This window comes from Phaethon aethereus (assembly GCF_964289735.1).
Source record: "Phaethon aethereus genome assembly, chromosome: 25".
Lineage (NCBI taxonomy): Eukaryota > Metazoa > Chordata > Aves > Phaethontiformes > Phaethontidae > Phaethon > Phaethon aethereus.
In genome coordinates, this window is record NC_138601.1 from 5,275,094 (window position 1) to 5,297,989 (window position 22,896).

Below are 22,896 nucleotides of genomic sequence, written 5' to 3' on the forward strand. Positions count from 1 at the left end.
TGGGCAGTGCTGAGCCCCCCTGGAGGAGCAGCACCCCAAAACCTGCTCAGGCTGCCAGTCCCGGGGGGGGGTTCATATCATCCGTGACTCTCGCTCCGGGGCCTGAGCTCCCATGGGCACTTGGGTATCGCAGGTGGAGGTGGGTCCCATCGGGGGGATTTTGGCACCCCCCAGCTTCTGCCCCTCTCCTTGGGGTCCCCCTGCCCTTCCCGATGCTGCCTGGCAGGGGGAAATGGTGTCCCCACGCAGCTGGGGGGTCTTCAGCGTTGGGGCCCCCCTCCCTGCCCCAGGCTCATAGTGCTGGGGATCGGGGGTTTCTGGGGCTCTGGCCCCTTTGCGCAGGGGATCCCCCACCCCAAAAGCTTCAGAACTCCCCTGGGGATCTGTCCCCGTCCCACACAGGTTGGGGGTGGTGGGGAGCCGTGGGGGGTGACTGGGAGCAGACGATGGTGGTAGGAGGGGGCGATGGGGGTTTGTGGGGAGGAGGGTCTCGGCTGCCCCCCCGCCACGGCGCCGGTGGGAAGTTGGGGGGCGGGAGCTGGTGGCGGCAGGTGGATTTCGACACCGGGGTGGGGCCCGTCCCCAGTGGGGTTTGCACAGCTCCCAGTGAGTCACAGCTGCTGTGCCGGGGAGGTAGTGGGTGCCCGGGGGTCTGGGGGTGCAGTGGGTGCCCCGGGGGTCCAGGGCTGTCGGCGAAGGCACCCCAGAGCCCGGCTTCAAAGGGCTGCCAGTGGCTCGGGCCCCAGGGCTCCGCTGCCTCCCCGCAGCCGGCTCTGCTCCTGCAGCCTGCTGCCAACCAGCCTCGGGGTGCAGCCCCCCGCAGCTGCATTTTGCCCCCCCACCCCCACCGCCGGCAGCCTGGGGGCTCCCAGCTGGGCGCAGGGGCTTGGGGCAGGAGCAGAGATGGGGGTGATGGTTCCCCAGCCCAGCCGAGACACGGGAGAGCCAGAGTGGCCTCGTGGGTGCCGTGTCCCCCCGGGGCTGGGGCATGGGCTTGAGGACGCCACTCGTGTCCCTGTGGGGACCTCGGCTGTGTTGGAGGGACGTGGTCAGGGAGGTGATGAGGCAGGTGCTGGTGGCTTCCTTAGATTTTGGAATCGGGCATGTATCCCTTTGGGCCACAGACGTGACCCACCGGCACCGGGTCTGTGCCAGGGGCTGGCACAGGGTCCACAGGGGCATGGGACAGGTGCTAAGTGGTGCCCCCCCCGCCTGGTGCCACCATCCTGGTGTCACGCCAGGCTGTGGGGCAGAAAAGCCCCTTTGGCAGGGCAGGGGTGTTCCCCTAACCGCGGGTGATGGGGCGATGGGTGCTGGGGACGCTGTCACCCGTGGCATGGCAGGACCCTGACGGGACGGGAATCGGTGCCGTGGCCGTCACCGGTGCCAAACCCCTCCCTGTGCCAGCATGCGCAGGGGCAGGGGGGTTCGGAGGTGTGTCCCCCCCTCTTCTCACAGCTCTTCTCTCCCCACCCCTCCTTGGCCCTGCAGGTCTGTCTGCGCCACCGCCCCGCGCCGCTCGGCAATGCTCACAGCGGTCTGCGGCTCCCTGGGGACCCAGCCCTCCGACGCGCCCCGCGCCTCCCCGAGCCACCTGGACCTGCAGCCGCTGCAGCCCTTCCAGCCCCACGGCAGTGCCGCGGCGGGTGCCGCCGACTTCGCCTCCCCGTTGCCGCCCCCGGAGCTGCCGCTGGCGGTCCCGACGCCGCCACCTTCGCCAACCCCGGCACCTACGAGCCCCATGGCCCCCCGCGGTTAGAGTTGCCCGCCGACGGCCCCGCCACCGCCGGCTCCTACGCCAAGCTGCTGCCGGCCGCCCCGGACATGGCGCATCCCTACGAGCCGTGGTTTCGGCCCCCCCATCCTGGCCCCCCCAGCGAGGAGGGAGGCGTCAACTGGTGGGATCTCCACGCCGGAGCCAGCTGGATGGAGCTGCCCCCCGGGCAGGGCGGGGGGCTGCAGGTGCCCGGGCACCCCGGGCTGCCACCGGCCCTGGGGGGTACGGTGGCGGGGAGCACCAGCTCTGCGCCCCCCCGCCCACCTGCTGCCCCCTCCTGCCCAGCACCTCCTGGGACCGGAGGGGGCGAAGGCGCTGGAGGGACCCCCGGAGCCCCGGGGGCCGGAGGCGGAGGGTGGCGGGCGGCCGAAAGGTGCCCGCCGTGCCGTGCCGCGGGGCGGGGGGCAGGCGGCGTGTCGCTGCCCCAACTGCCAGGAGGCGGAAAGGGGGGGTCCCTGCCCGAGGGGGTGAAACGCAAGCACCTACACAACTGCCACATCCCCGGCTGCGGGAAGGCGTACGCCAAGACCTCCCACCTGAAAGCCCACCTGCGTTGGCACAGCGGCGACCGACCCTTCGTCTGCAACTGGCTTTTCTGCGGCAAACGCTTCACCCGCTCCGACGAGCTGCAGCGGCACCTCCAGACCCACACCGGCGCCAAGAAATTCGCCTGCCCCGTCTGCGGCCGCGTCTTCATGCGCAGCGACCACCTGGGCAAGCACATGAAGACGCACGATGGCGGCAAGGACGGGGTGAACCCGACGTCAAGGGCGCCGGGGGACCCGTCGGCCGGCAAGGGAGGCAAGAGGGAGCCCGAGGGGGGTAACGCCGCCCCCACAACTGAGCCGCCGAGCCCCGGGGGGGGGGACACACACAGATGGAGGTGGGGGGGACCTTGGGTGGGGGTCCCGGGGACCCTTTGGGGCCGGTCTCCGAAGGGTGTTGGGGTGCGGGGTGGGGGGGCGCAGGGCTGGCACCTTGTGCTCGAAGCGGCGGCGAGGAGGGGGGACGCGCCGGTGGCACAGCCCCGTCCCCGCTGCGGCGGTGCCGGCTGGGGAGCTGCCCCGCGGCGGTTTCACTTGTCCCGCTCCCGCTCTCCCGCCCCGGTTCCCCCCCACCCCGTCCTCCCCCGGCTTCCCAAATCTTTTTTTCGGGAGGCCGCTGGCAGGCGGCGGGGCTGTTTGGGAGGAACATCAATGGGAGCCGAAGGAGCAGGCGCTGCCCGGGCACGTCCAGCCCCAAAGGGGAGGAAGGAGAAGGAGAAAGGGAGAGAGGAGAAACCCGGGAGCCTTCGCACGGGGGAAGGCAGCCACGGCCCCCTGGCCCCCTCCCCGTGGTCCCCCCCAAACCTTTGGCGTCCCGGGCTCGGCCCCCCCGTGCCAGCCCTGCTTTTTCACCACTTGCGAGGATTTGGCACCCCCAGGGGTGCTTGAGGGGGCCCACAATCCCCCGCCCCAGCTGGGGCTGCTGGGCTGGTGGGGGTCCCACATCCCCTGGAGTTCCGCTTTGGCTAGGGGCTTGAGGGTGTGACACCCCCCCTTTTTTTTTTTTTTTTTGTCCCGAATCAAAGCTAAAGTGGGACAAAGACCCACAATCCTGCTTCAATGTGAGCCGTGGGGGGCCGCGGGGGCCGCAGCGGGCGCGTGGCGCGGCGGCGGGCGGTTGCCCAAGCGCACACCTGCAGCTTTCCCACACCCACCGCCACGGCCCCGGGCGGGAAGCACACGGGCGGCCGCGGCCCCGGGAGAGCCGGGGCGGCTGCATTCCTCTGGCCTGGCACGGCCGCGCTGCCCGCCGCCTCACGACCCCCGCCTCGCCCCCCAGCACTCCATGGCCGCCCCTCTCCGGGGACCCTGTGATTGCGAGGGATCCCCCCCAGGCATGCTGCCTGTGTCCTGGGGACCCCATTGCCATCCCTCCCTGGGGACCCCACTGCAGACCGTAGCCGTCCCCCTGCGTGTGCTGCAGGTCCCTCGGGGACCCCATCTCTCCAGGGGACCCCAGCTGTTCCCCCCCAGCATGCTGCCTGTCCCCCCAGAGCCCCATAGCCGTCCCTCCCCGGGATTCTGTATCTCCAGGGGACCTCTGCCTGTCCCCCCGTGCATGCTGCCTGCCCCCCCGGGGACCCCATAGCTGTCCCTTCCCAGGTCCCTGTATCTCCCGGGGGCATCCCCCACCAGGGACCACAAATCTTTCTTCCCGTGGGGCTGTCTCCCAGGGACCCTCCCATCCGCTCTTCACCCCTGGTTGACTGTCCACGAAATGCTCGTGGTTTGGACCTTTTGTGTCTTATCCCCTGGATTTTGGCAGAAGCCCTTGGACACGGAGACACTGAACCTGGGACCTGGGGGGGGTGTTGGGGGGCAGCGCTGGGGCTGGGTGGGATGGGGATCGCAGGCTGCTCAGGGCACTGGGGGCTCCCCCAGCTCTGCCCCCCAGCCGGCACCAGTTCACACCAGTTGGGAATCTGGGGAGGGGGGAGATTTGGGGGGGCCGATCTCCAGGTATGGCCCCATCCTGGGGGCTTGAGGGGGGCCGTGTCTGGGGCTGCCTGGGCTCGGAGCACCCCGGGGACTGGGGGGAAGGGGTGGAGGTGAAGTCAAGTGGGGTCCGTGCCCAGAGGGCGCCCCGAGGCCTTCGGTTTTGATTGTTTTATTATTATTAATTATTAATTATTATTATTATTAATTATTATTTTATTAAGGTGAAGCCAGGCTTTGCCACTCGGGCAGAGTGGACTTCTGGGGCTGAAGCTGTGGCCGTGGGCCTCATGGATGGGGAGGGGGATTGGACCCTTCAAAGGGTCCTGTCCCCATCCCTGTCCCCGTCCCCATCGGTGCACAAGGGGCTGATGGCAGCCCCCCTGCGCCGTGGGGCCAGGGACGAGCCATGGGGCTGGAGCAACCCAGCATGAGGTGAAGTCTCGCTGGGGGGGGTCTGCGAGGACGTGGCCCCGGCCCCGGCACAGCCGCCACCGTCCCTGCGCAGGACTCGGGTGACCTGGGCTGCCCGCAGCTCTCGAAGGACGTCCCCGACTCCCGCATTTGCCTTTTCCAGCACAAAATTCCCCCTCGGTGCCCCTGGCTGGGTTTTCATCTCCCGAGGGGACCCCGGGGGGACTCGGGACCCTCCCCAGGGTGCCACAGCGTCGTGCCGGTGGCCCCATCGCATTTTGGTAGCTGAGCCTGGCTCCAGCAGCGGCCGGGGGCTCCAGCAGCGACTGGGGGCTCTGGCATGTCGGCGACCCCGGTGGGTCGGGGACCCCGTGCTACAGCCGCTGCCGCTGGGGCAGGTTTCAGGGGGGCTGCACCAGGGGCACCCCACAGGTGGACTGGGGAAGGAACCCCCAAGCAGAGGGTCCCCTGGTGACTTGGGGTTCAGCCTCGCTGAGCTGCCCCCCACCTGGCTTAGAGCTGGGGGGCTGCGAGGAGGGGGCCCCAGGTGTGCTCTGCCCCCGCACCCCCCCGAGGCCCTGCCTGCCGCGATGGGGCAATGAAGGCTGTAAAACCGGGTGGGGAAGGACGGAGGCCGGCTCCCACCCGCCGAAACCAGTCCAGCCTGCTGCGGCGTGGGGATCCCGGCCCTGTGCCCCGAACCGCCGCGTCTCCCACCCCCGAGCTGCCTCCCCGGGGCAGGGAGGAACCGGCCCAGCGTGGGGCCCCGGGCGTCCCCCACTGAGCCCCAGCCTGGGGCGGGGGGCAGCTACGGGGGGGTGAAGGGAAGCGGGGTGACCCAAGGGGTGCTGCGGCCAGGGGCGAGGGGTGCCCCCGCCCGGCGAGGGGAGCGTTTGTGCTGTGAAGAGGCGGCGGGGCTGTGGGTTTGGGTTTTGTACTGGAATAAACGCCGCGTGTTTTCCACGCTCTGGCTCTCCGGCTCTGTCTCTGTCACGGGACCCACGTGTCCGGCACCCTGACCCCCACCCATCCCTGCCACGGGACCCACGCGTCCAGCACACTGACCCCCACCCTGGCCTCAGGCCTCCAGGGCGGCTGGGGATGGGGATGCAGGAGGGTGCGGGGTGGGTGGGTGGGGTGTGACGCGGGTGAGGACCAGCTGAGCCCCCCCCAGGAGGGCTGTATCCTGCACCCTCCTCTGTCCCGGCCTCGCACACCGGGACGCGCCGGGCGGGCGCCCAGGGTCCCCCCACCCGCGGGCAGGGTGCTGCCCGGCAGGTCTGCCTGCATACCGTGGGGTGGGCGTGTCGCGCGGGGCGCTGCCCACGCGGGGTGCTGATCACGGGGGGCGCTGCCCACGGGGGGGTGCTACCCACGCGGGGTGCTACCCACGCGGGGCGCTGCCCACGGGGGGTACCGCCCACGTGGAGTACTACCCACAGGGGGTGCTCCCCACGCGGGGCTCTACCCCAACGGACTCCCCGCCCCCCCCCCCCCAGCTCATACCCGGGTCCCTCGTCCCTGCCCCACGGGCGACAACCTGGGACCCCCGTCCCCGGGCTCCTTTGGGGTTTGATGTCCCCCCCGCCCCACGGGGGTGCCGGTGCCTGACCCCGCCCGTTGCCGCCGTGCGGCCTCCGGCCACAGGGCGCCGCCGTCGCGCGGGGAGAGGGGGCGGGACGGACGGGGCGGGACCGGGTGGTGGCGACGCGGGACCAGCGGCGAGTCCGTGGGGCCGGTGGGTCCCGGGAAGTGGGTTCGGGGGGGGGGGGAGCCCGGGAACCAGGGTTGTGCGGACGGGGGGTCCCGTCCCCGGTCGGTGCGGGGGGTCTCGGTTTACCGGGGCCGTCGGGGGGGAGTTCCTGGTCGGTGCAGAGCTGTGGGGGCACGGGGCAGGAGATGCCCTCAGACCACCCCGGGATGGGGTCCCCCAGCCCCCCCAGCTCCCACACCCATGTCTCCCTACGGCGGCCACCCTCACAGGGACCCCGGGGACACATCCAGGACAGGGACACGGGGGTGACATCCCCCTCGGTGCCCCCCGCCCCATCCCCTCTGCCGGGTTTAGGATGGCAGGGCAGCATCCCGCACCCTCATCCTGCGACTGCTTCGTGGCGCTGCCGCCGCACACCGCGGAGCCGGCCGTCATCTTTGGCAAGAACGCCGACAGGCCACGCCATGAGGTCCAGGAGATCGTCTACGTCCCCGCTGCCATCCACCACCCCGGGGACAAAGTCCAGGTGAGACCATGCTGGGATCAGGGTGGCTGCAGGGAACGGTGCACCGAGTGTGCCAGGTCTCAGCCCCGCTCCGTCTTCTCCTTCCACTGCAGTGCACCTACCTGGAGATCGAGCAGGCGGAGAGGACCCACGCAGTGGTGCTGAGCCGTCCTGCCTGGCTGTGGGGTGCTGAGATGGGTGCCAATGAGCACGGCGTCTGCGTGGGCAACGAGGGCGTCTGGACCCGTGAGCCCCTGGGGGAGGACGAGGCGCTGCTGGGGATGGACCTGGTGAGGTGAGGACGGTGTCATGTCCCCCCCCGCCCCTGCTGCCCCATGCCGTGCCCCACAGCCGGCTGATGGCGTGCTGCCGGTGCGGCAGGCTGGGTTTGGAGCGGGGCAGCTCGGCCCGGGAGGCCCTGGAGGTGATGGCGGCACTGCTGGAGCGCTACGGCCAGGGCGGGAGCTGCAAGGAGGAGCCGGTGCCCTTCGTCTACCACAACACCTTCCTGCTGGCTGACCGCACCGAGGCCTGGGTGCTGGAGACGGCTGGCCGGTACTGGGCAGCCCAGCAGATCCGAGGTGAGCAGGTGCTGGTTGTACTGGGAGGATGGGGAGCCTTGTCTGCCACCCAGCCTGACCTCCGCCCCCGCCCCACGGCTCTGGCAGAGGGCAGCCGCAACATCTCCAACCAGCTCAGCATCGGGAGGGAGATCACGGCCGAGCACGCGGGGCTGCGGCAGCGAGCCCGCAGCCAGGGCTGGTGGAGCGGGGATGGCGAGTTCAGCTTCGCTGAGGTCTTCTCCCTGACGCGCCAGCCTGCCCGCATGGAGGCTGCCAAGGCCCGCTACCGCGCCGGGAAGGAGCTGCTGCGGCAGCACGCAGGTGGGGACGGGGACGGCCACCCATGGCTCACCCTGGCATCTCCACGCTCCCCGTGGCAGCTGTGGCTGTGGCTGAGCTGCCGGCAGTGATGGGGCTCTGGCCTTGCCTGCCAGGTCACATCACGGCAGAGACGTTCATGGCCATCCTGCGGGACAAGACCAGCGGGATCTGCGTGGACTCGGAGGGCTTCCGCACGGCGGGCAGCATGGTGTCCGTTCTGCCCCGGGACCCTGCCTTGCCCTGTGTTCACTTTTTCACGGCCACCCCTGACCCCTCCAGGTGAGGCCGCTGGTGGGGGACAGCCCCGCTCCGGGGGTGACGGGGACGAGGCAGAGCCGTGCTGCGGGCTGAGTGTCCCCATCCTCCTCGCATCCATCCTCGCACTGGCCGGTCACAGAGCCCCGATGCTTCTCCCCGGCAGGTCCGTCTTCAAGCCCTTCATCTTCATGGCCGGCCTCAAGCCCACGCCGCAGGTGACATCTCCCACCTTCCGTGATGACCCTGCCAAGCAGATCCCGCGGTTCCAGAGCACGGTCGATCGGCGGCACGAGCTCTACCGCCGGCATCAGGCAGCGCTGGAGCTGATGGAGAGGGACCAGGTACCACAGACCTTTCCTCAGCTGCCACTGCCCCGGGACCCTGGTTCTCCCTGGTGATGTGGGAGGCTGTCAAATTCCTTGATGATGCCCGGTCTCAGCTCTCCTCCCTCCCCGACCCCACCAGGAGCGGGGCCAGAAGCTCCTGCAGACGCTGCGGGAGCTGGAGAAGCAGGCCCTGGAGGGGATGAACGCGCTGCTGGGGGGGACGGTGGCCCCCCGCCCGGAGGAGCTGGCCGACCTCTTCTTCGACTGCGTGGAGGCAGAGATGAAGTTTTACACATAAACCCCACGCAGGTGGGTGGGCTCAGCCCCTCATGGCATTGCTCCTGGACAGGGGATGAGAAAACCTTCCCAGTGCCCGGTCCTGGCTCCTTGCCTCCCCCCACCGCGGATCAGCCGCTGACGGCGTGGTGGGGAACGGCTCAACTGGCTTCTCCAGCCCTGCCTGGGGGTATGGAGCCCCCAGCCCCCTAACTTGCCCCGGAGGAATTGGCACTTTTGAGAGGTGGCCATGGCCTGAAACACGGGTGCAGGAGGAAGGAGAGGGACGTGGAGCAGGATTTGGAGTCCTGCCCACGGCCGAGCGTGTCTTTTCCCACCATCAGGCAGAGCTGCCTGTGCCTGGCCCCTCTGGGGCTGGCCGTGGGGCTGGCGGCTCCGTGGCAAAGAGGCAGATTGATGTAGGAATAAAGAGACTTTAATCCCAGCTGCGCGGTGCCGTGCTGGTGCGGGCTATTTGGGGTAACTTCCTATTTCTTGCTCCTTCGGCATGAGTCTCCTCTTGCAGGGCCTTGGTCCGGGGCTGGATCCTGCTGGGAGCTCGCTGGGGCTGCAGGCAGGCATGCTGCCTGCCGGGTCCGGGCAGGGGTGGCAGTTGCGTCCCCGGCTTCACTTGGGGACGGGGCTGAGAACTGCCTGGGCGCAGCGGCGCAGGAGGCAGCAGCAGACCCCAGCGCTCCCGCAGCTCCTCCAGCTCTTCCAGACGGGTCTGGTGTTCCTTCAGGGCCTCCCTCCGCCTCTGCTGTGAGCGCCCAGCCAGCTCCCGATGCAGATCCACAAAGAAATCTGCCGGGGACGGAAGAAGGGAGAGGGAAAAGAATTACAGGAGGCCCAGCAGGGCCACCCAAGCTCCCTGCCACTCCTGTAACCCTTGGGGACAGAGGGACCGGCCTGCTTAACCCCCAAGCGTGCAACATGTCCTGCTTCAGTCTGGGCACCTTTGCCTTCAGTGAAAGGGCCGCGCGGCTCAGAGAGCGATTCGATGTCTTCATCCTCACTGCTGGAAGATCCTCCTTCCTCCTCTTCCTCACGCACACCGCCACAGATGGGCTGGGCGTCCAGCTGCAGGAGGTGGGGCAGGGCTCCCACCACCAGCTCTCTGCAAGCACCAAAGGAAGAGCAGATGTTCCCTCACCACGCAGCATCGTCTTGGGGCTGGGCATGCTTTGGGGTGGCACTGAACCCCCCGGCACCACTCCATGCAGCCCACCCCACAGCCCCACCTGGACAGAGATTCAAATTTTGGGGCATTGGGTGGGGGGGCTCAGGCTGTATTTCATATTGGGGGGGGTGCTGTACCCTGCTGAGTGTGGTTTGGGGGACTTGCTCTCCCCCGCAGTTTCCCCTGACCCACCTGTATCTGTGTTGGTGGGTGCATTCGTTTCCCGTTAAGTCGAGAAGACGGAGGGTGCGAGGCAGCTCATCTGCAGAGATCGAAGGGAAGGCAGAAAGGTGCTGAGAGGGGGTCTGAGCCACCTCGTCCACCAAACTCACGCACCCCCTGTCTCCTGCAGCTCTTCACCCACTCCCGAGGCGACAGCCCCGCCGTGGGAAGCAGTCTTTCACCTCCCAGCTGGGGAAACTGAGGCAGGGAGGGCGGGGAGCATGTATTACACACACTCCTATGTGAGAACTGAGGGTTTTCCCCTTCCCAGGCCCTCGCTGTTCCCTTTCTCGCCCCCATCTGCAAGCAGACAACCTGGTGCCGCAATAGCAACGCTACAGAGGAATGGAGGGAGGTCTTATCCCTCTGTCCCTCCCTCTTCTGCCAAAAATCGCCCATGGGAGGAGCTCGCTGAAAGACGCATGAAGGGTTGTCAGGGCTGGAGCAGCTTTGCCATGAGGTTGTAATGCCCAAAGTCTGGTCTGAGCCATTGAAATGTTCTGCCGAAGCAGGACACAAGGTGGAAGCAGACACCTGGAGGCTGCCAGCAGAAGGGACAGCTCAAACCAGGCCACAGAGCATCTCTGGTGTTATGCTGGAACACTCAGGCCAGCCCCAGGGTGGCTCTGCTGGGGCTCTGGCTGCGACCTGAGGGCCAGTGGCCCTGGCAAAGGCTGGACCAAGGGTCTGCAGGCAATTCCCTGCTACCCAAGGCAGCTCTCGGGCAGACCCAGGCCATGTCTGGACCCGTTCCTGCCTCCCACCTGGGTCCAGCGTCTGTATCTGGTTGTGGGACAAGTCCAGGACGCGCAGGTGTCGCAGGGGCTGCAGGTTCTCCACTTTGCGGATGCGGTTTCCAGCCAGGGAGAGGAACCTGCAGAGCACAGGGAGGGCAGTGGCATGAGGCAGGGGGTCACGCCGCGGCCCCCAGGACCAGAGCCAGTGGCACCAGGATGTCAGGGGCTGCAACTGAGCCCTGCCCCGGCTCTGCCAAGGGAAGGAGGGAGCCCTGCTCTCCTCTGACCATAGAAAGCAGGAGCTGCCCATACCGCAGGTTGGGAAAGCAGCCCAGATTCTCAATCTTCTCAATACGGTTCTGGAAACAAAACCACAAAAATGCAACATGTTTTTCTACTGTATGAAAAATCAGACTTCGGGAGCACCCCGGGATTGCTCCAACCTCACAGGGGCAACATGATGTCCCACCACTGCCACAGGACCTTTATGGAGGGCTGCAACGGCACGGAGAGCCTGGCAGAGTTCAGAAAGACCCTAAGGCTCCTCATGTGGAGGAGCAAATAGCTGGTGCCAGACCCTCAGTCAAATTCCGTTGGTGGCACTGTCATCAGAGGGGAGCACTGCCAGCCCCTCTGGCCGTGTGGGGAGACAAAACTCTGGGGCAGAACTGGGGTGTTTGTGGTCCCCCCAAGGAGGCCTTTACCTGCAGGACCAGGGCTGATCTCCACTGCCCCACACTTGCCATAGTGCCTTACCTGCTGCAGGTAGAGGCTGTGAATCTCCTGCAGGCTCTGGAGCCTCCCAATAGCACAGATGTTCTCCCGGTCCAGGCGGACAGTCGAGGGGGACGGCAGCTCCATCGATCTAGAGGAAGAGAGGTGTTCAGGGTGTCCTTTGTGCCCAGAGACCCCTCCCTGCCAGCCTGGATGGTGAAGGTGGGCTCTGTGGGGATCCTCACCGTCTCTCCGGGTGCAGGGGCTCCACCAGCCGAGGCAGGCTCCTCATGGCGATGAGGCTGTCGGTGAGAGTCACCCCCGGGGACATCTGCTCACAGCCTGTGGGGAAACCCAGAGTGACGGGGCCCAGGCCAGTGGGGTCCAGCCCCTCCATACCCTCCCAGGCCCTGCAATGGCTCACTCACCCCCAAGCAGGGTCTCCCCCTGCCCAGCCATGGCAAGGGAGTGGCCTGGGTCCTTGTTCCTTCCTTGGGCCCTTGTGTGGGTGTGTTGCAGGGGCTGGGCCAGCCCCACTGCTCTCTGCAAAAGGAAGGGTGCTGAAGCAATGAGGGGCAGAAACCTGTGGGCCGGGGGGCTCTTTGGGGACAGGACTGCTGGGCTGGAGGCAGCCAGCGCTGGGACCCCCAGATGGGGCAGAGAGACCCCAGGGCCTGGGGGGACCATGGGGCTGGGATCCCCGGGCTGGGGCCGGGTCACTGGGACCAGCGCCGCCGGGCTGCGGGCGCACAGCGGCCGCCGGGCCGGGTCAGGGCCGGGGCCGGGCTCGGGGGCAGCCGGGCTCGGGCTCGGGCTCGGGCGCAGGCCGCAGCGTTGCCGTTGCTAGGAGACGGGGCGGTCCCGGAAGGGGCGGGGCGGAGGGCGCGCTCCCCCTGCCGGCGCCGCGGGTCCTCCGCCTCCCCACAAGCCTTTGCGCTCTCGCGGCAAAGATGGCGGCGCTGAGCAGCGGCGCGCCATGGCGGCGGGGTGAGGGGCTCCTCAGCGGTGCTGGGCGCTTCCACGGGGCTCGGGCAGGGGTGGGCGGCCATGCCGGGCGGTGGCCTGGCCGGGGAGGGCATGCATGCTGCCCGGCCTGTCCTTAGCCGGGACCGGCTCCTCTCGCCCCGCCTCGGGGCCCGGGCGCCGGCCCCGAGCGCTGCCCGTGTGCCTCCTCTCCGCAGGCTGGCTGCCCGCCCTGCAGCTCGTCCGCCGCGGCTCCAAGGCGGTCACCCGTCACTGGAAGGCCATGCACTTCCAGCGCCAGAAGCTGATGGCCGTGACCGAGTACCTGGCCCCGCGGCCGGCCGTCCCGCCGCGCTGCCAGGTCCCCAAGAAGGAAACACTCGAGGAGGTAATTTTCTGGCGTGTGACCGTTGTGGGTGTGCGGCTGCGGAGCCTCAGTATCCGAGGAGACCGAGTGGCTTTGCATACCCCGTCTGCGGGGTTTTGACGCGGGGTCCACAGGCCCCACCGGCTGTGGTACGGACCTCCGGCACAGCGCTGCCACGGGGTCAGCTGGGGTGGACACCTGTGCGAGAGCTTTCCTGGGTGTTCGCTGCCCCTTTTCATCACGCTGTGGGTGGTTGGGAGATGCACCAGCTGGTAATCAAGTGCTGGAAACCAGGTGGGTACCGATCTGTGGCAGCACCTCACAGCAGTAGGTCCGTTTGCAGGGTCGGAGTAGGGGGAGGCGGCAGCCTTTGCCCCTTCCCTGTGGCCCATCGCTGCTCGCTCCCTTCAGGACAACGGTTACGTCCGGCTGTTACGGCGGCAGGTGGAAGAGGTGTTCCGGGACAATCGGATGATTGTCGTGTGTCAGTACAACTCCATGCCCGGCGAGGATGTGGTGCTGATGAGGCACTACCTCCGGAAGCACAACATCGAGGTCAAGTTCATCCTGAACGAGGTAGGGCAGATCTTAGCATGGCTGGGGGGATGGTGGAGGGAGACCAGGACGAACGCCTGGTGCCTGCTGGGGTGAAAAGCTGCATTTTGAGGGCTGTCTCCCCCAGATTGTCAGGCCCGTGCTGTCCCAGTCCAAGTACAAGAATCTCCTTCCTCTCTTTGTGGCACACAATATTCTGCTGGTCAGCCGGGAAGCGAAGGCGAAGGAGATGCTGCGGGTGCTGAAGGGAGTGCCACAGATCAACCTCCTGGGTGAGAGCCTTCCCTGTGTCCCTGTCTGCTGGCGCTGAGCCTGGGGCTCTCGTCTGGTGCTGGGGAGAGCTGCTCCCTCCGGCAGGGTCCACGCTCATGGAGCTGTGTCTGTAGGATCTGCGTCGTGTCCGTTAAAATGAGGGGATGGATGGCGGGGGGTGGGAGTCCTGCCTGCAGGAACCAACTTTTCCCCCTGCACCTGTGGAAGACAAAAGGGCTCTTCACCATCCTCAGGGGGAGCTCAACCATCCTCAGTTCTGCTCCTTTCTTCCAGGCGCCTGCATCGACAACACCATCCTGAGCAGGCAGGGAGTGGAGAACTTCTCCAAGCTGCCTTCTCTGGAGGCTTCCCAGGGGCAGACGGTGGGTGCCCTGGCCCTCCTGCCCTCCCAGACGTCCTCCCTGCTCCAGCGCGGCTCTGTGCACCTCACGGCTCTCCTGGACCAGCACATCCACCGGCTACGGGCTGGGGAGACAGGGAGCCCGGCCGAGCCTGCCCCTGCCCAGAGCTCAGGGGCTCACTGACGCCGGGCCCTGGGTGTTCGCTGGGAGTCTGCTCCTTCCCTGGCTGCGGTCGGGGTGGGGCTCATGGATGGAAGGTTGGGTGCTGGGTGGGCAGATGGCAGTGGAGCCGAGGGCAGCAGGGCCCCTGTGGCCCCACCAGCCCATTCAGGGACCCCAGTCCCGTCGCTGTGCTCCCTGCACCGATGGTGCCTGGGAACAGCCCGGCTGCCTTTCAGGCGCAGTGAGGCTGCGGTCGGAGCGTCACTGGGCTTGGCTGGAGGACGCAGAGCACAGCAGGGGCTCGTGGCGGCGCTGGCAGGGAGGACATCCGGCACGCCGAGCCTCTGCACCCGTGCCGCAACGCTAGCCGAGCCGCCTCTGTGGTGTCCATTAAAACGAGCTATGTGGTGGTGGAGATGCCCGAGGCCTCGTCTTGGATTTGGGGGGTGCGTGGGGGGTCCTGCCCCTCTGGGACTTGGGGAGGGGCTGGGCACTGCTGTGGGGCTCTCCTGGAGCAGGGGGCAGAGCAGTGCTGGGGGGGCAGTGAGAGAAATCCTGGGGCAGGGGTCTAAGTGAAGCTCAGGGGGGCAAAGCCCAGGACGCCCATGGGGCGGTGCCTCTCCCCGGGGTCCCCATGTCCTTTGTGGGCAGAGCTCATGGGTGGGCTCTTTTCCCGTGGGCTCGGAGCTGGCACAGCCCCGCTGAGACCCCCGGCCCCGACCCTTGGGGAGCCATCCTGCCCCACGGCAGCGGATGCGGGGGGGTGTGTGGGAAACCGGTGGGTCCGGCTCAGTGCCAGCAGCTGACGGCGGGGGTTACCGGTGCCCCGGCGCTGGCGGCTCCGGTCCTCCACGGTGCAGGGGGCAGAGCCGAGCGGCTCCGGCCCGGCGCCTCCGCCTCCTTCCGTGTTCCGGTTCCTGCAGCCGCCGGGCAGGATGCGACCGGCCCCGGCCCTGCCCGCCCAGGTGAGCACCGGGGACCCGGCCCGGGGGGGAGCCCCAGCGCCGCGCCCCCCGCCTGGCCCCTGGCAGCCGGGTCCGGCCCCTCCTGCCCGCCGCTCGGGGGGTGACACCTGCGTGGGGCGGGAGGCGGGACACGGGGATGGGCTCCCCCCCCCGCCAGCGCTGCCGGGGGTCGTGCCTGCGGCCGTGCCCTGCCCGGGGCAGGCAGGGGCTTTGCCCGCCCCCCGCGGTGAGGTCTGCAAGCAGAGGAGGGCTGCTGGGGACCCCCGGGTCCAGCCCAGTCCCGCTCCCGGGATGGAGGGTCAGTCCTGCCCCCCACACTCCACGCGGCAGCACCCAGTGGGGCTGTCGGCTCAAAAGAGGGGCAGGCCAGGGGGGTCTGGGCTGCGGTGGAAGCCCCCCGTCCCCCTCCCTTCGGAGCCGGGGTGTGCGGTGCGGCCGTTATCGGTGCCAGGACTCGGCCGCCGTCCCGGCGTCATCCCAGGACCCTTCGCCAGCGGCCGGGACACTGGGAAACCCTGGCAGGCGCGGGGGGAGCTTCCCCGTGCCTCAGTTTCCCCCTCCTGTAGTTGAGAAGGGCAAAGGGAGCACCCTGCCGGGAGGGAGCACAGTGGGGTCGGGGTTTTCAGGGCGTATGTCCCGGCTCGGGGGTGCCGGTGTGGACCGGTGCCAATCCCGGTCTCTGCTCCCCGGGTCGCCCGTCTGGCTGTGCCCGCTGTGGGGTCGCCCTATGGCACCGAGAACATGCGGCGATGGGAGCGTGTCCGGACTCTGGACCCGGCCGGCGGGCGAGGGCCGGGCAGCGGAGGCAAGATAAGCCTGGGTGGGTCGAAGGCTCCATCCCGCACGGAAGCTTCTAGGTCCCAGCCACGATCACATGCAAGGCTCCCCGCTCCCGGGGGGCTGGAGGATCCCCCCACCCTTGTCCCGGCCAGGGAAGGGGTGAGGGTGTCTGGCAGGGTGGGAGATGCCCTCCCTGGGCTCCCTGACGTGGCATCCCCTCCTCACAGTGGCTCCCACCGCCTGGGGTGTGACGGCTGAGCTTGGACCACCAGCCCCACAGTGTGGATGGGAGGGGGAGGCTTGGCCTGGTCTCCCTGTCCCCCTCTACTCACCGGCCATGGGCAGCCACGAGAAGGACCCGTCCTCTCCGAAAAGGGCCCTGTCGCGCTCCAACAGCACCGTCTCTTCCAAGCACAGCAGCATTCAGCAGGTGGGGGGGGGTCCGGGCTGAGGGGGGCTCAGCAGGAACCCGGTGGTGCACCCAGGCTTGACTGGGGCTGCCATGGGGCCTTGGGGGGCTTCACCCCACTTTAAGAAGGGCACTCCCCTGGGGAGTACCAAGCATCCCTGCCCAGGGACAAGGTGGGGAGCACCCTGGTGCCAAGGGACCCCCCTGCTGATCCCCTTCCCCGGCAGGGCTTGGAGAGCTGGGAGGTGGTGGAGGAGCCGTATGCGCAGGGCAGCCCAGGCCAGCAGCCGCAGCGGCACGAGGGCTACCTGCTCAAGAAGAGGAAATGGCCCCTGAAGGGCTGGCACAAGGTAACAGGGCAGAGCTGGCACTGGGAGCCGTCCCCTGGCCACCCGCCCAGTCCTGGGCGCCATCCCCATCCCTGGGGTGACTTGGGCCCCTGGATGGGGGGGTTGCAGGGACCAGTCTCTACCCCCTCCTGCAACAATCGTCCCTCTCTGTCCCCAGAGGTACTTTGTGCTGGAAAACGGCATCCTGAAATATGCCACCACGCGCCAGGACGTGAGTGTGGGGCCGGGCTGCGTCCATGCAGCCTCTCCAAGGGCTCAGGGTGGGGGAGACCCCATGAGGAAGGGGGTCTTCCCCCTGACAGGCGTCCCTGGGGTCCCCCAGGTTCTCAAGGGCAAACTGCACGGAGCCATTGACGTCCGTCAGTCTGTCATGTCCGTCAACAAGAAGGCGCAGCGGGTCGACCTGGACACAGAGGAGAATATCTACCACCTCAAGGTGCTGGTGGGGGCTGGAGCTGGGTCTAGGGGCATTGGTTCCCCCCTACCCGGGTCCCCTCCACCCAACTCGCCCCTGTCCCATAGATCAAGTCCCCGGAGCTCTTCGCCAGCTGGGTGAGCAGCCTCTGCTCCCACCACCAGGGTGAGGGGCCTGAGCCCTGCCCCAGGGGGGGTCCTGTCGGGAGGACCCCCACCAACGCGCAGGTGGGTGGCACCTCGGGGTGGCGATGCGAGGGGGAGCGAGGGATGCGTCTGGGCGAGGGGCTCCCGATGGCAGCCCCGGCGGTGCCCCTTCTCCCCTGCTGCAGGGCCCGTGGACGCGGATCCTGCCCTCGGGCAGTGCCCCTGCCCTCTCCTCCCTCGCCAGCTCCCGGGACAAGGTGAACGCTTGGCTGAAGGACAGCGAGGGGCTGGAGCGCTGCTCGGCCGGTGAGCAGGGCGGGAGGGGATGCACGGGGTGGGGGGACGCCAGGACCCCCATGGCTGACTGTGCCTGTCGCAGAGCTGTCAGAGTGCCAGGCGAAGCTGCAGGAGCTGACGGGCATGCTGCAGAGCCTGGAGGCCCTGCACCGCATCCCCTCGGCCCCCCTCATCTCTGGCAGCCAGGTGAGCGGGGCAGCGGTGGGCACGGGGCTGAGCATCGCCCAGTGTGGCAGCCCCCCTGCTCCGTGGAGGGTCCGGCTCCAGCCCCCTCCTCTCTCTCGCAGCCTTCGGCTGCTACAGAGAGGCCCAAGAAGGGCAGGAGGACCACCAAGATCTGGTGCACCCAGAGCTTCGCCAAGGACGACACCATCGGCAGGGTGAGGGGGAGCGGGCATCCCCCCGAGCTCTGCCTGCTGCCAGCTGAGCCGCTGCCTGAGGACGGAGCCCCCCAGGGCCCTGCTGACCCCCGTGTCCCCCCCACCAAGGTGGGCCGCCTGCATGGCTCTGTCCCCAACCTCTCGCGCTACCTGGAGCCGTCCCAGAGCCAGCTGCCCTTCAGCCTCCCCCCCGAGTACAGCCAGCTGCAGAGGAGCTTCTGGGTCCTGGCCCAGAAAGGTGGGATGGGGAGGGGAGTGCTGAGCCCCACCGTGGGTCCCGGTGGCAGCAGGGCGGGTGCCAGGGTGCCGTGCCAAAGCCCGACCACCTGCCCGCGTCTCCCGGCAGTGCACGGCTCGCTCAGCAGTGTGGTGGCCGCACTGACGGCCGAGAGGACCCGTCTGGAGGAGATGCGGCAGGCGCTGGACCGGCGGCGCTCGGCCCTGCACCCCAGGGGTGCCGGCAACGCCGGGGTGAGGGATCGTGGGGCAGGGCTGCCCCCAGCTTTGAGTCCTGCCGTGGCTCAGGGGTTGTTGCTGTCGGGGTGCCGGTGGGTGCAGTGAGTTGGCAGGGTCTCAGCCTGGTGCTGGGTGCCTGGGCAGCAGCGGGGTGATCCCCCCTCCCCATCAGCCGCACGCTGGCTGGAGGGGACAGGCCGGGGGGTACTCTGCTCAGCCTCCCCCTGCCTCCCCAGACCACCCTGCGCCGCTTCCACTCCCTCTCCGTCTCCTCCGACACCACCCTAGACTCCTTTGCCTCGCTGCACCCCGATGAGGTCAGGGGGGATGGGATGGGGTGTGGGGTCCGGGCGGCCCCCCCGGACCCCACACCCGGGGGCCTGAGGTGGTGGCTGTCCCCACAGCCGGACACGCTGCCGGCCAAGGGCCGGGAGCAGCAGCTCTCCAACCGCAGCATCGTCTCACTGGCCGACTCGCACACCGAGTTCTTCGACGCCTGCGAGGTCTTCCTCTCCGCCAGCTCCTCCGAAAACGAGGTGGGGTGGGACTCTGCTGGTGGGGGCCTCTGCAGACCCCCCTGCTGTTCCCCTCTTGCTCTTGCTGTGGGTTCATCTCTTCCTTCTCTCTGCTCCGTCCCATCTCCATTAGCCCGCCCGGGAGCCGCCCCCCCCACTCCCCGTGTTCCCCCCGGTCCCCACGTCCCCCCCAGCGCCCCGCAGCCCCCCCGTTCAGGGCGCTCGGGGTCTCCGCAGTCTCTGAACCCTGCGGCGGGGGCCGGGAGCTGCCGGTGCCACCTCGCCCCGCCCCTGCTCCCCCCTCCTGCGGTCCCACCGGTACCCCCTCCTTCCCCGTCCTGCCCCCCAGCCCATCCCAGGTACCCGGGTCTCCTCCCATCCTCCCGCAGGGGGCCCTGCCCGGTACAGCCCCTCCTGCCCCCCCTGGTGGGGTAACCCCCAGACCCCCCCGAAGCCGCCGACGTTCCCCTGCGCCTCCCCAGCCCTCGGACAACGAGTCGTGCATCAGCGAGACCACCAGCGCCTGCGAGGAGCCAGGGGGGCCGGGCCGCCTCCCGACAGGTACGGGGTGGGGTCACCGGGGAGGGAGCCGGGGAGGGGGGGCAGAGGGTGACTCCTCTCCACCGCCCGGTGCCCGGCAGGATCGGAGGGCCCGGGGTTGCCCGTGGAACCGCTGGAGCTGCCGGGGCCGGACCCACGGCGGCGGAGCTGCCTGCCCGCCCCCCCCGCCCCGCCGGGGGACGTGAGCCTGTGGGGGCTGCTGCGGAGCAGCGTGGGGAAGGACCTGTCCCGCGTGGCGCTGCCCGTGCAGCTCAACGAGCCGCTCAACACTCTCCAGCGCCTCTGCGAGGAGCTGGAGTACAGCGCGCTGCTGGACCGCGCCAGCCGCGCCCGCGACCCCCGCCAGCGCCTGGTGAGGCGGGGGGCTCGGGGGGCTCGGGGAGTTTGAGGACCTCGGGGGACACGGGGGAGCTCGGGAACACGTGGGGCTACCGGGACGTGTGGGAGCAGCGGGGGCTGAGGGGACACGGGGGGGTCGGGGGACACGGGGGGTTTGAGGGGACACGGGGGGGGCGTGGGCAGGGGCACGGGGGTGCACGACCGGTGAGAAGCCGCGCCCATAACAGGCGTGGCCGTTGAAAGCCACACCCTCCCGCGGTGGTGGGTGGGACCTGTGGTGTCACGCCCCCTCGGGGGCGGAGCGCGGCGGTGCCCCGCCCCGGCGCGGTGGCAGCGGTGCGGTGGCTGCGGTGGCAGGTCTACGTGGCCGCCTTCGCCGTGTCTGCCTATGCCTCCACCTACTACCGGGCGGGCAGCAAGCCCTTCAACCCGGTGCTGGGCGAGACCTACGAGTGCGTGCGGCCCGACCGCGGCTTCCGCTTCATCAGCGAGCAGGTGAGAACGGGGACGGGGACAGGGACGGGGGACGGAGCCGGACGGGACAGTGGCGTGTCCCTCTTCCTCCCTCCAGGTCTGCCACCACCCCCCCATCTCCGCCTGCCACGCCGAGTCTGACAACTTCATTTTCTGGCAAGGTGGGGGCTGAGGGGGATGTTGGGGGGGACCAGCGCGGGGGCTGGAGCGGGGCCTCACCGCCTCCTGCCCACTCCCCCAGACATGAGGTGGAAGAACAAATTCTGGGGCAAGTCCCTGGAAATCGTCCCCATGGGCACCGTCAACGTCCAGCTGCCCAGGTGAGGCCCTGGCCCCGGCACGTGGCCCCCCCCCCCCGCCGGCGCCGCCATGCCCGCTGTCCCCCAGCCGACGGTGCGGCGCTGCCCGCAGGACCGGGGACCACTTTGAGTGGAACAAGGTGACGACGTGCATCCACAACGTCCTCAGCGGCCCCCGCTGGATCGAGCACTACGGGGAGGTGCTGATCCGCAACACCCGCGACGCCTCCTACCACTGCAAGATCACCTTCTGCAAGGTGCGCCCGCCCCGCCCTGCCCCGCCCGCCCCGCCCTGCCCCGCCCGCCCCGCCCTGCCCCGCCCGCCCCAGCTCCACCTCTCACAGCCCACTCCCTGCACCTGGCCCCGCCCTTTAGTCCCTGGGCTCCGCCCACCCCAGGGCTCCACCCTTCCATCTGTTTCTGACTCTGCCCCCTTTTGCATCACCATTGCCTGGCCCCACCCCTCAGATGTGGTCCCGCCCCCTTCATTCACATATTAATCTACTGTGTTCTTGCTCTGCCCCTTGTCTGGCCCCACCTTTTTCCAATGGCCCAACCCCTCACTTATGGTCCCGCCCTTTCCCAAGAGCCCCGCCCTTTCCCAATGGTCCCGCCCCTCGCTTAGGGCTACATCCTTTCCCAATGGCCCTGCTCTTTCCCAGTGACTCCGCCCCATCACTCATGGCCCCGCCTTTTCCCAATGACTCTGCCCCATTGCTCATGGCCTCGCCCTTTCCCAACAGCCCCGCCCGTTCCCAATGACCCCGCCCCATCGCTCATGGCCTCGCTCTTTCCGCCCCGCCCGTTCCCAATGACCCCGCCCCATCGCTCATGGCCCCGCCCTTTCCCAAAAGCCCCGCCCTTTGCCAATGATTCCACCCCATCACTCCTGGCCCCGCCCTTTCCCAACGGCCCCACCCTTTCCCAACGGCCCCGCCCTGGCCCCGCCCACCCCACCCAGCCCCCTGTGGCCGCAGGCGCGGTACTGGGGCGCAGGGGCCAACGAGGTGCAGGGGGCCGTGCTGAGCCGCAGCGGGACGGTGGTGGAGCGCCTGGCCGGCAAGTGGCACGAGGGGCTGCACCGGGGGCCTGCCCCCGGCCAGTGCATCTGGAGAGCCAGTAAGGAGCAGGGGAGCGGTGCTGGGGGTGCGATACCCTGCTCTGGGGGGGTCTCAGCACTGTACCCCCTCCCTGCAGACCCCATGCCCCACGACCACGAGAGGAACTACGGCTTCACCCAGTTCGCCCTGGAGCTGAACGAGCTCACGCCCGAGCTGCGGCGGGTCCTGCCCTCCACCGACACCCGCCTGCGCCCCGACCAGCGGTGAGCAGCGCCCCAGCACCGGGGCAGGGTGCGGTGCTGAGGCCACCCAGCTCGTTACAGCGATGTTCCCCCCCCCATTCCAGGTACCTGGAGGAAGGCAACGTGCCGGCGGCCGAGACGCAGAAGCGCCAGATCGAGCAGCTGCAGCGGGACCGGCGCCGGGTCATGGAGGAGAACAACATCACGCACCAGGCTCGCTTCTTCAGGTCTGGCACGGGGGGCGGGGGGGCTCCTGGGGCTTGAGTGTGGGGCACAGGGGCACCCCATGCAGCTCAGGGGCATGTGGGGCTCTCAGGGAATGGGGGAGACCCCCTGGGGGGTCTTGATGGTGCCCCAGGCGTGACCCCCCCGTCCCCAGGCGGCTGACGGACGCCAACGGCAGGGAGTCGTGGGTCACCAACAACACCTACTGGAAGCTGCGCCTGGACCCCGGCTTCGCCCACCTGGACAGTGCGGTGCTCTGGTAGCGACCCCCCGTGGGGTGCTGAGCCCCCCCCAGCTTATCACAGTAGTGGTGCTCAGCAGCGGGGCTGGTCCCCCCAGCACTGGGGGTGCAATGCTGTTTTGCCAGTGTTTTAAGACAAACTGTGATATAAAAGGGGGGGTGCAGGCAGTGCCTCCCCCCACCTCGAGGCAGAGCCTTGGGGCCGGCTGGGGTACTTGGGGGCAGGGGCTGGCGGCGCCCCCCTGCCCTGGGGACACAGGACACTGGGGTCCCTGGTTTGCTGGGGGGGGGCAGCAGGGAGTTGCGGGGTGCCCGCGGGCGGGCGGACCCCTCTGGCCCCCCAAGCTGTGCACAGGAGCTGCTCTAATAAAGGCTGCAAAGAGCTGGGGTGTGCAGAGAGCTTCCTTTGCCGCCCCCCCCCACCCCGGGGCTCAGGACACCCTTCCTAGCCGAGGATGCCTGGGACCCCCCAGCGAGGCATGGCCCACGAGTCCCTTAGCCCCCCCGGTGCCTCAGTTTCCCTCCCACCGGCCCGCAGAGAAGAGCGAAGAGCCGTGCCCCACAGCGTCCCCTTTATTGCGAGATATGCTGCT

At 68.9% G+C, this 22,896-nt stretch overlaps 5 protein-coding genes across 5 annotated transcripts; 4 read left to right on the forward strand and 1 right to left on the reverse strand.

Annotated features, from left to right (window-relative positions):
- Window positions 1-1,288: 1,288 nt before the first annotated feature.
- SP6 (Sp6 transcription factor) lies at window positions 1,289-3,291 on the forward strand (the record flags this gene model as incomplete). Its single annotated transcript, XM_082010545.1, is given in 6 exon segments — window positions 1,289-1,691; window positions 1,694-1,981; window positions 1,984-2,034; window positions 2,037-2,237; window positions 2,240-2,821; window positions 3,236-3,291. Coding segments are annotated over 6 exon segments (1,461 nt in total). The 5' UTR covers window positions 1,289-1,408.
- A 3,449-nt stretch (window positions 3,292-6,740) lies between these two features.
- Window positions 6,741-8,664, forward strand: SCRN2 (secernin 2; the record flags this gene model as incomplete). Its single annotated transcript, XM_082010645.1, has 7 exons — window positions 6,741-6,911; window positions 7,004-7,185; window positions 7,272-7,471; window positions 7,559-7,774; window positions 7,888-8,053; window positions 8,196-8,373; window positions 8,498-8,664. The coding sequence occupies 7 exons, from the start codon at window positions 6,741-6,743 to the stop codon at window positions 8,654-8,656; spliced, it is 1,272 nt and encodes a 423-aa protein (XP_081866771.1). The 3' UTR covers window positions 8,657-8,664.
- Window positions 8,665-9,070: 406 nt separating this feature from the next.
- Window positions 9,071-11,884, reverse strand: LRRC46 (leucine rich repeat containing 46; the record flags this gene model as incomplete). Its single annotated transcript, XM_082010546.1, has 7 exons — window positions 9,071-9,438; window positions 9,591-9,751; window positions 10,007-10,076; window positions 10,801-10,910; window positions 11,086-11,132; window positions 11,530-11,638; window positions 11,733-11,884. 7 exons carry the CDS (start codon window positions 11,882-11,884, stop codon window positions 9,071-9,073), a joined length of 1,017 nt encoding a protein of 338 aa, XP_081866672.1.
- A 553-nt stretch (window positions 11,885-12,437) lies between these two features.
- On the forward strand, window positions 12,438-14,169 carry MRPL10 (mitochondrial ribosomal protein L10; the record flags this gene model as incomplete). Its single annotated transcript, XM_082010660.1, has 5 exons — window positions 12,438-12,474; window positions 12,669-12,838; window positions 13,229-13,393; window positions 13,500-13,644; window positions 13,919-14,169. The coding sequence occupies 5 exons, from the start codon at window positions 12,438-12,440 to the stop codon at window positions 14,167-14,169; spliced, it is 768 nt and encodes a 255-aa protein (XP_081866786.1).
- Window positions 14,170-16,230: 2,061 nt separating this feature from the next.
- Window positions 16,231-22,407, forward strand: OSBPL7 (oxysterol binding protein like 7; the record flags this gene model as incomplete). Its single annotated transcript, XM_082010769.1, has 22 exons — window positions 16,231-16,323; window positions 16,530-16,652; window positions 16,810-16,863; window positions 16,975-17,088; window positions 17,175-17,294; window positions 17,399-17,519; window positions 17,593-17,696; window positions 17,798-17,890; window positions 17,999-18,128; window positions 18,237-18,361; window positions 18,583-18,663; window positions 18,751-18,882; window positions 19,344-19,422; window positions 19,503-19,774; window positions 20,119-20,256; window positions 20,333-20,396; window positions 20,477-20,555; window positions 20,647-20,791; window positions 21,512-21,653; window positions 21,732-21,858; window positions 21,942-22,064; window positions 22,217-22,407. The coding sequence occupies 22 exons, from the start codon at window positions 16,231-16,233 to the stop codon at window positions 22,323-22,325; spliced, it is 2,568 nt and encodes an 855-aa protein (XP_081866895.1). The 3' UTR covers window positions 22,326-22,407.
- Window positions 22,408-22,896: the final 489 nt, after the last annotated feature.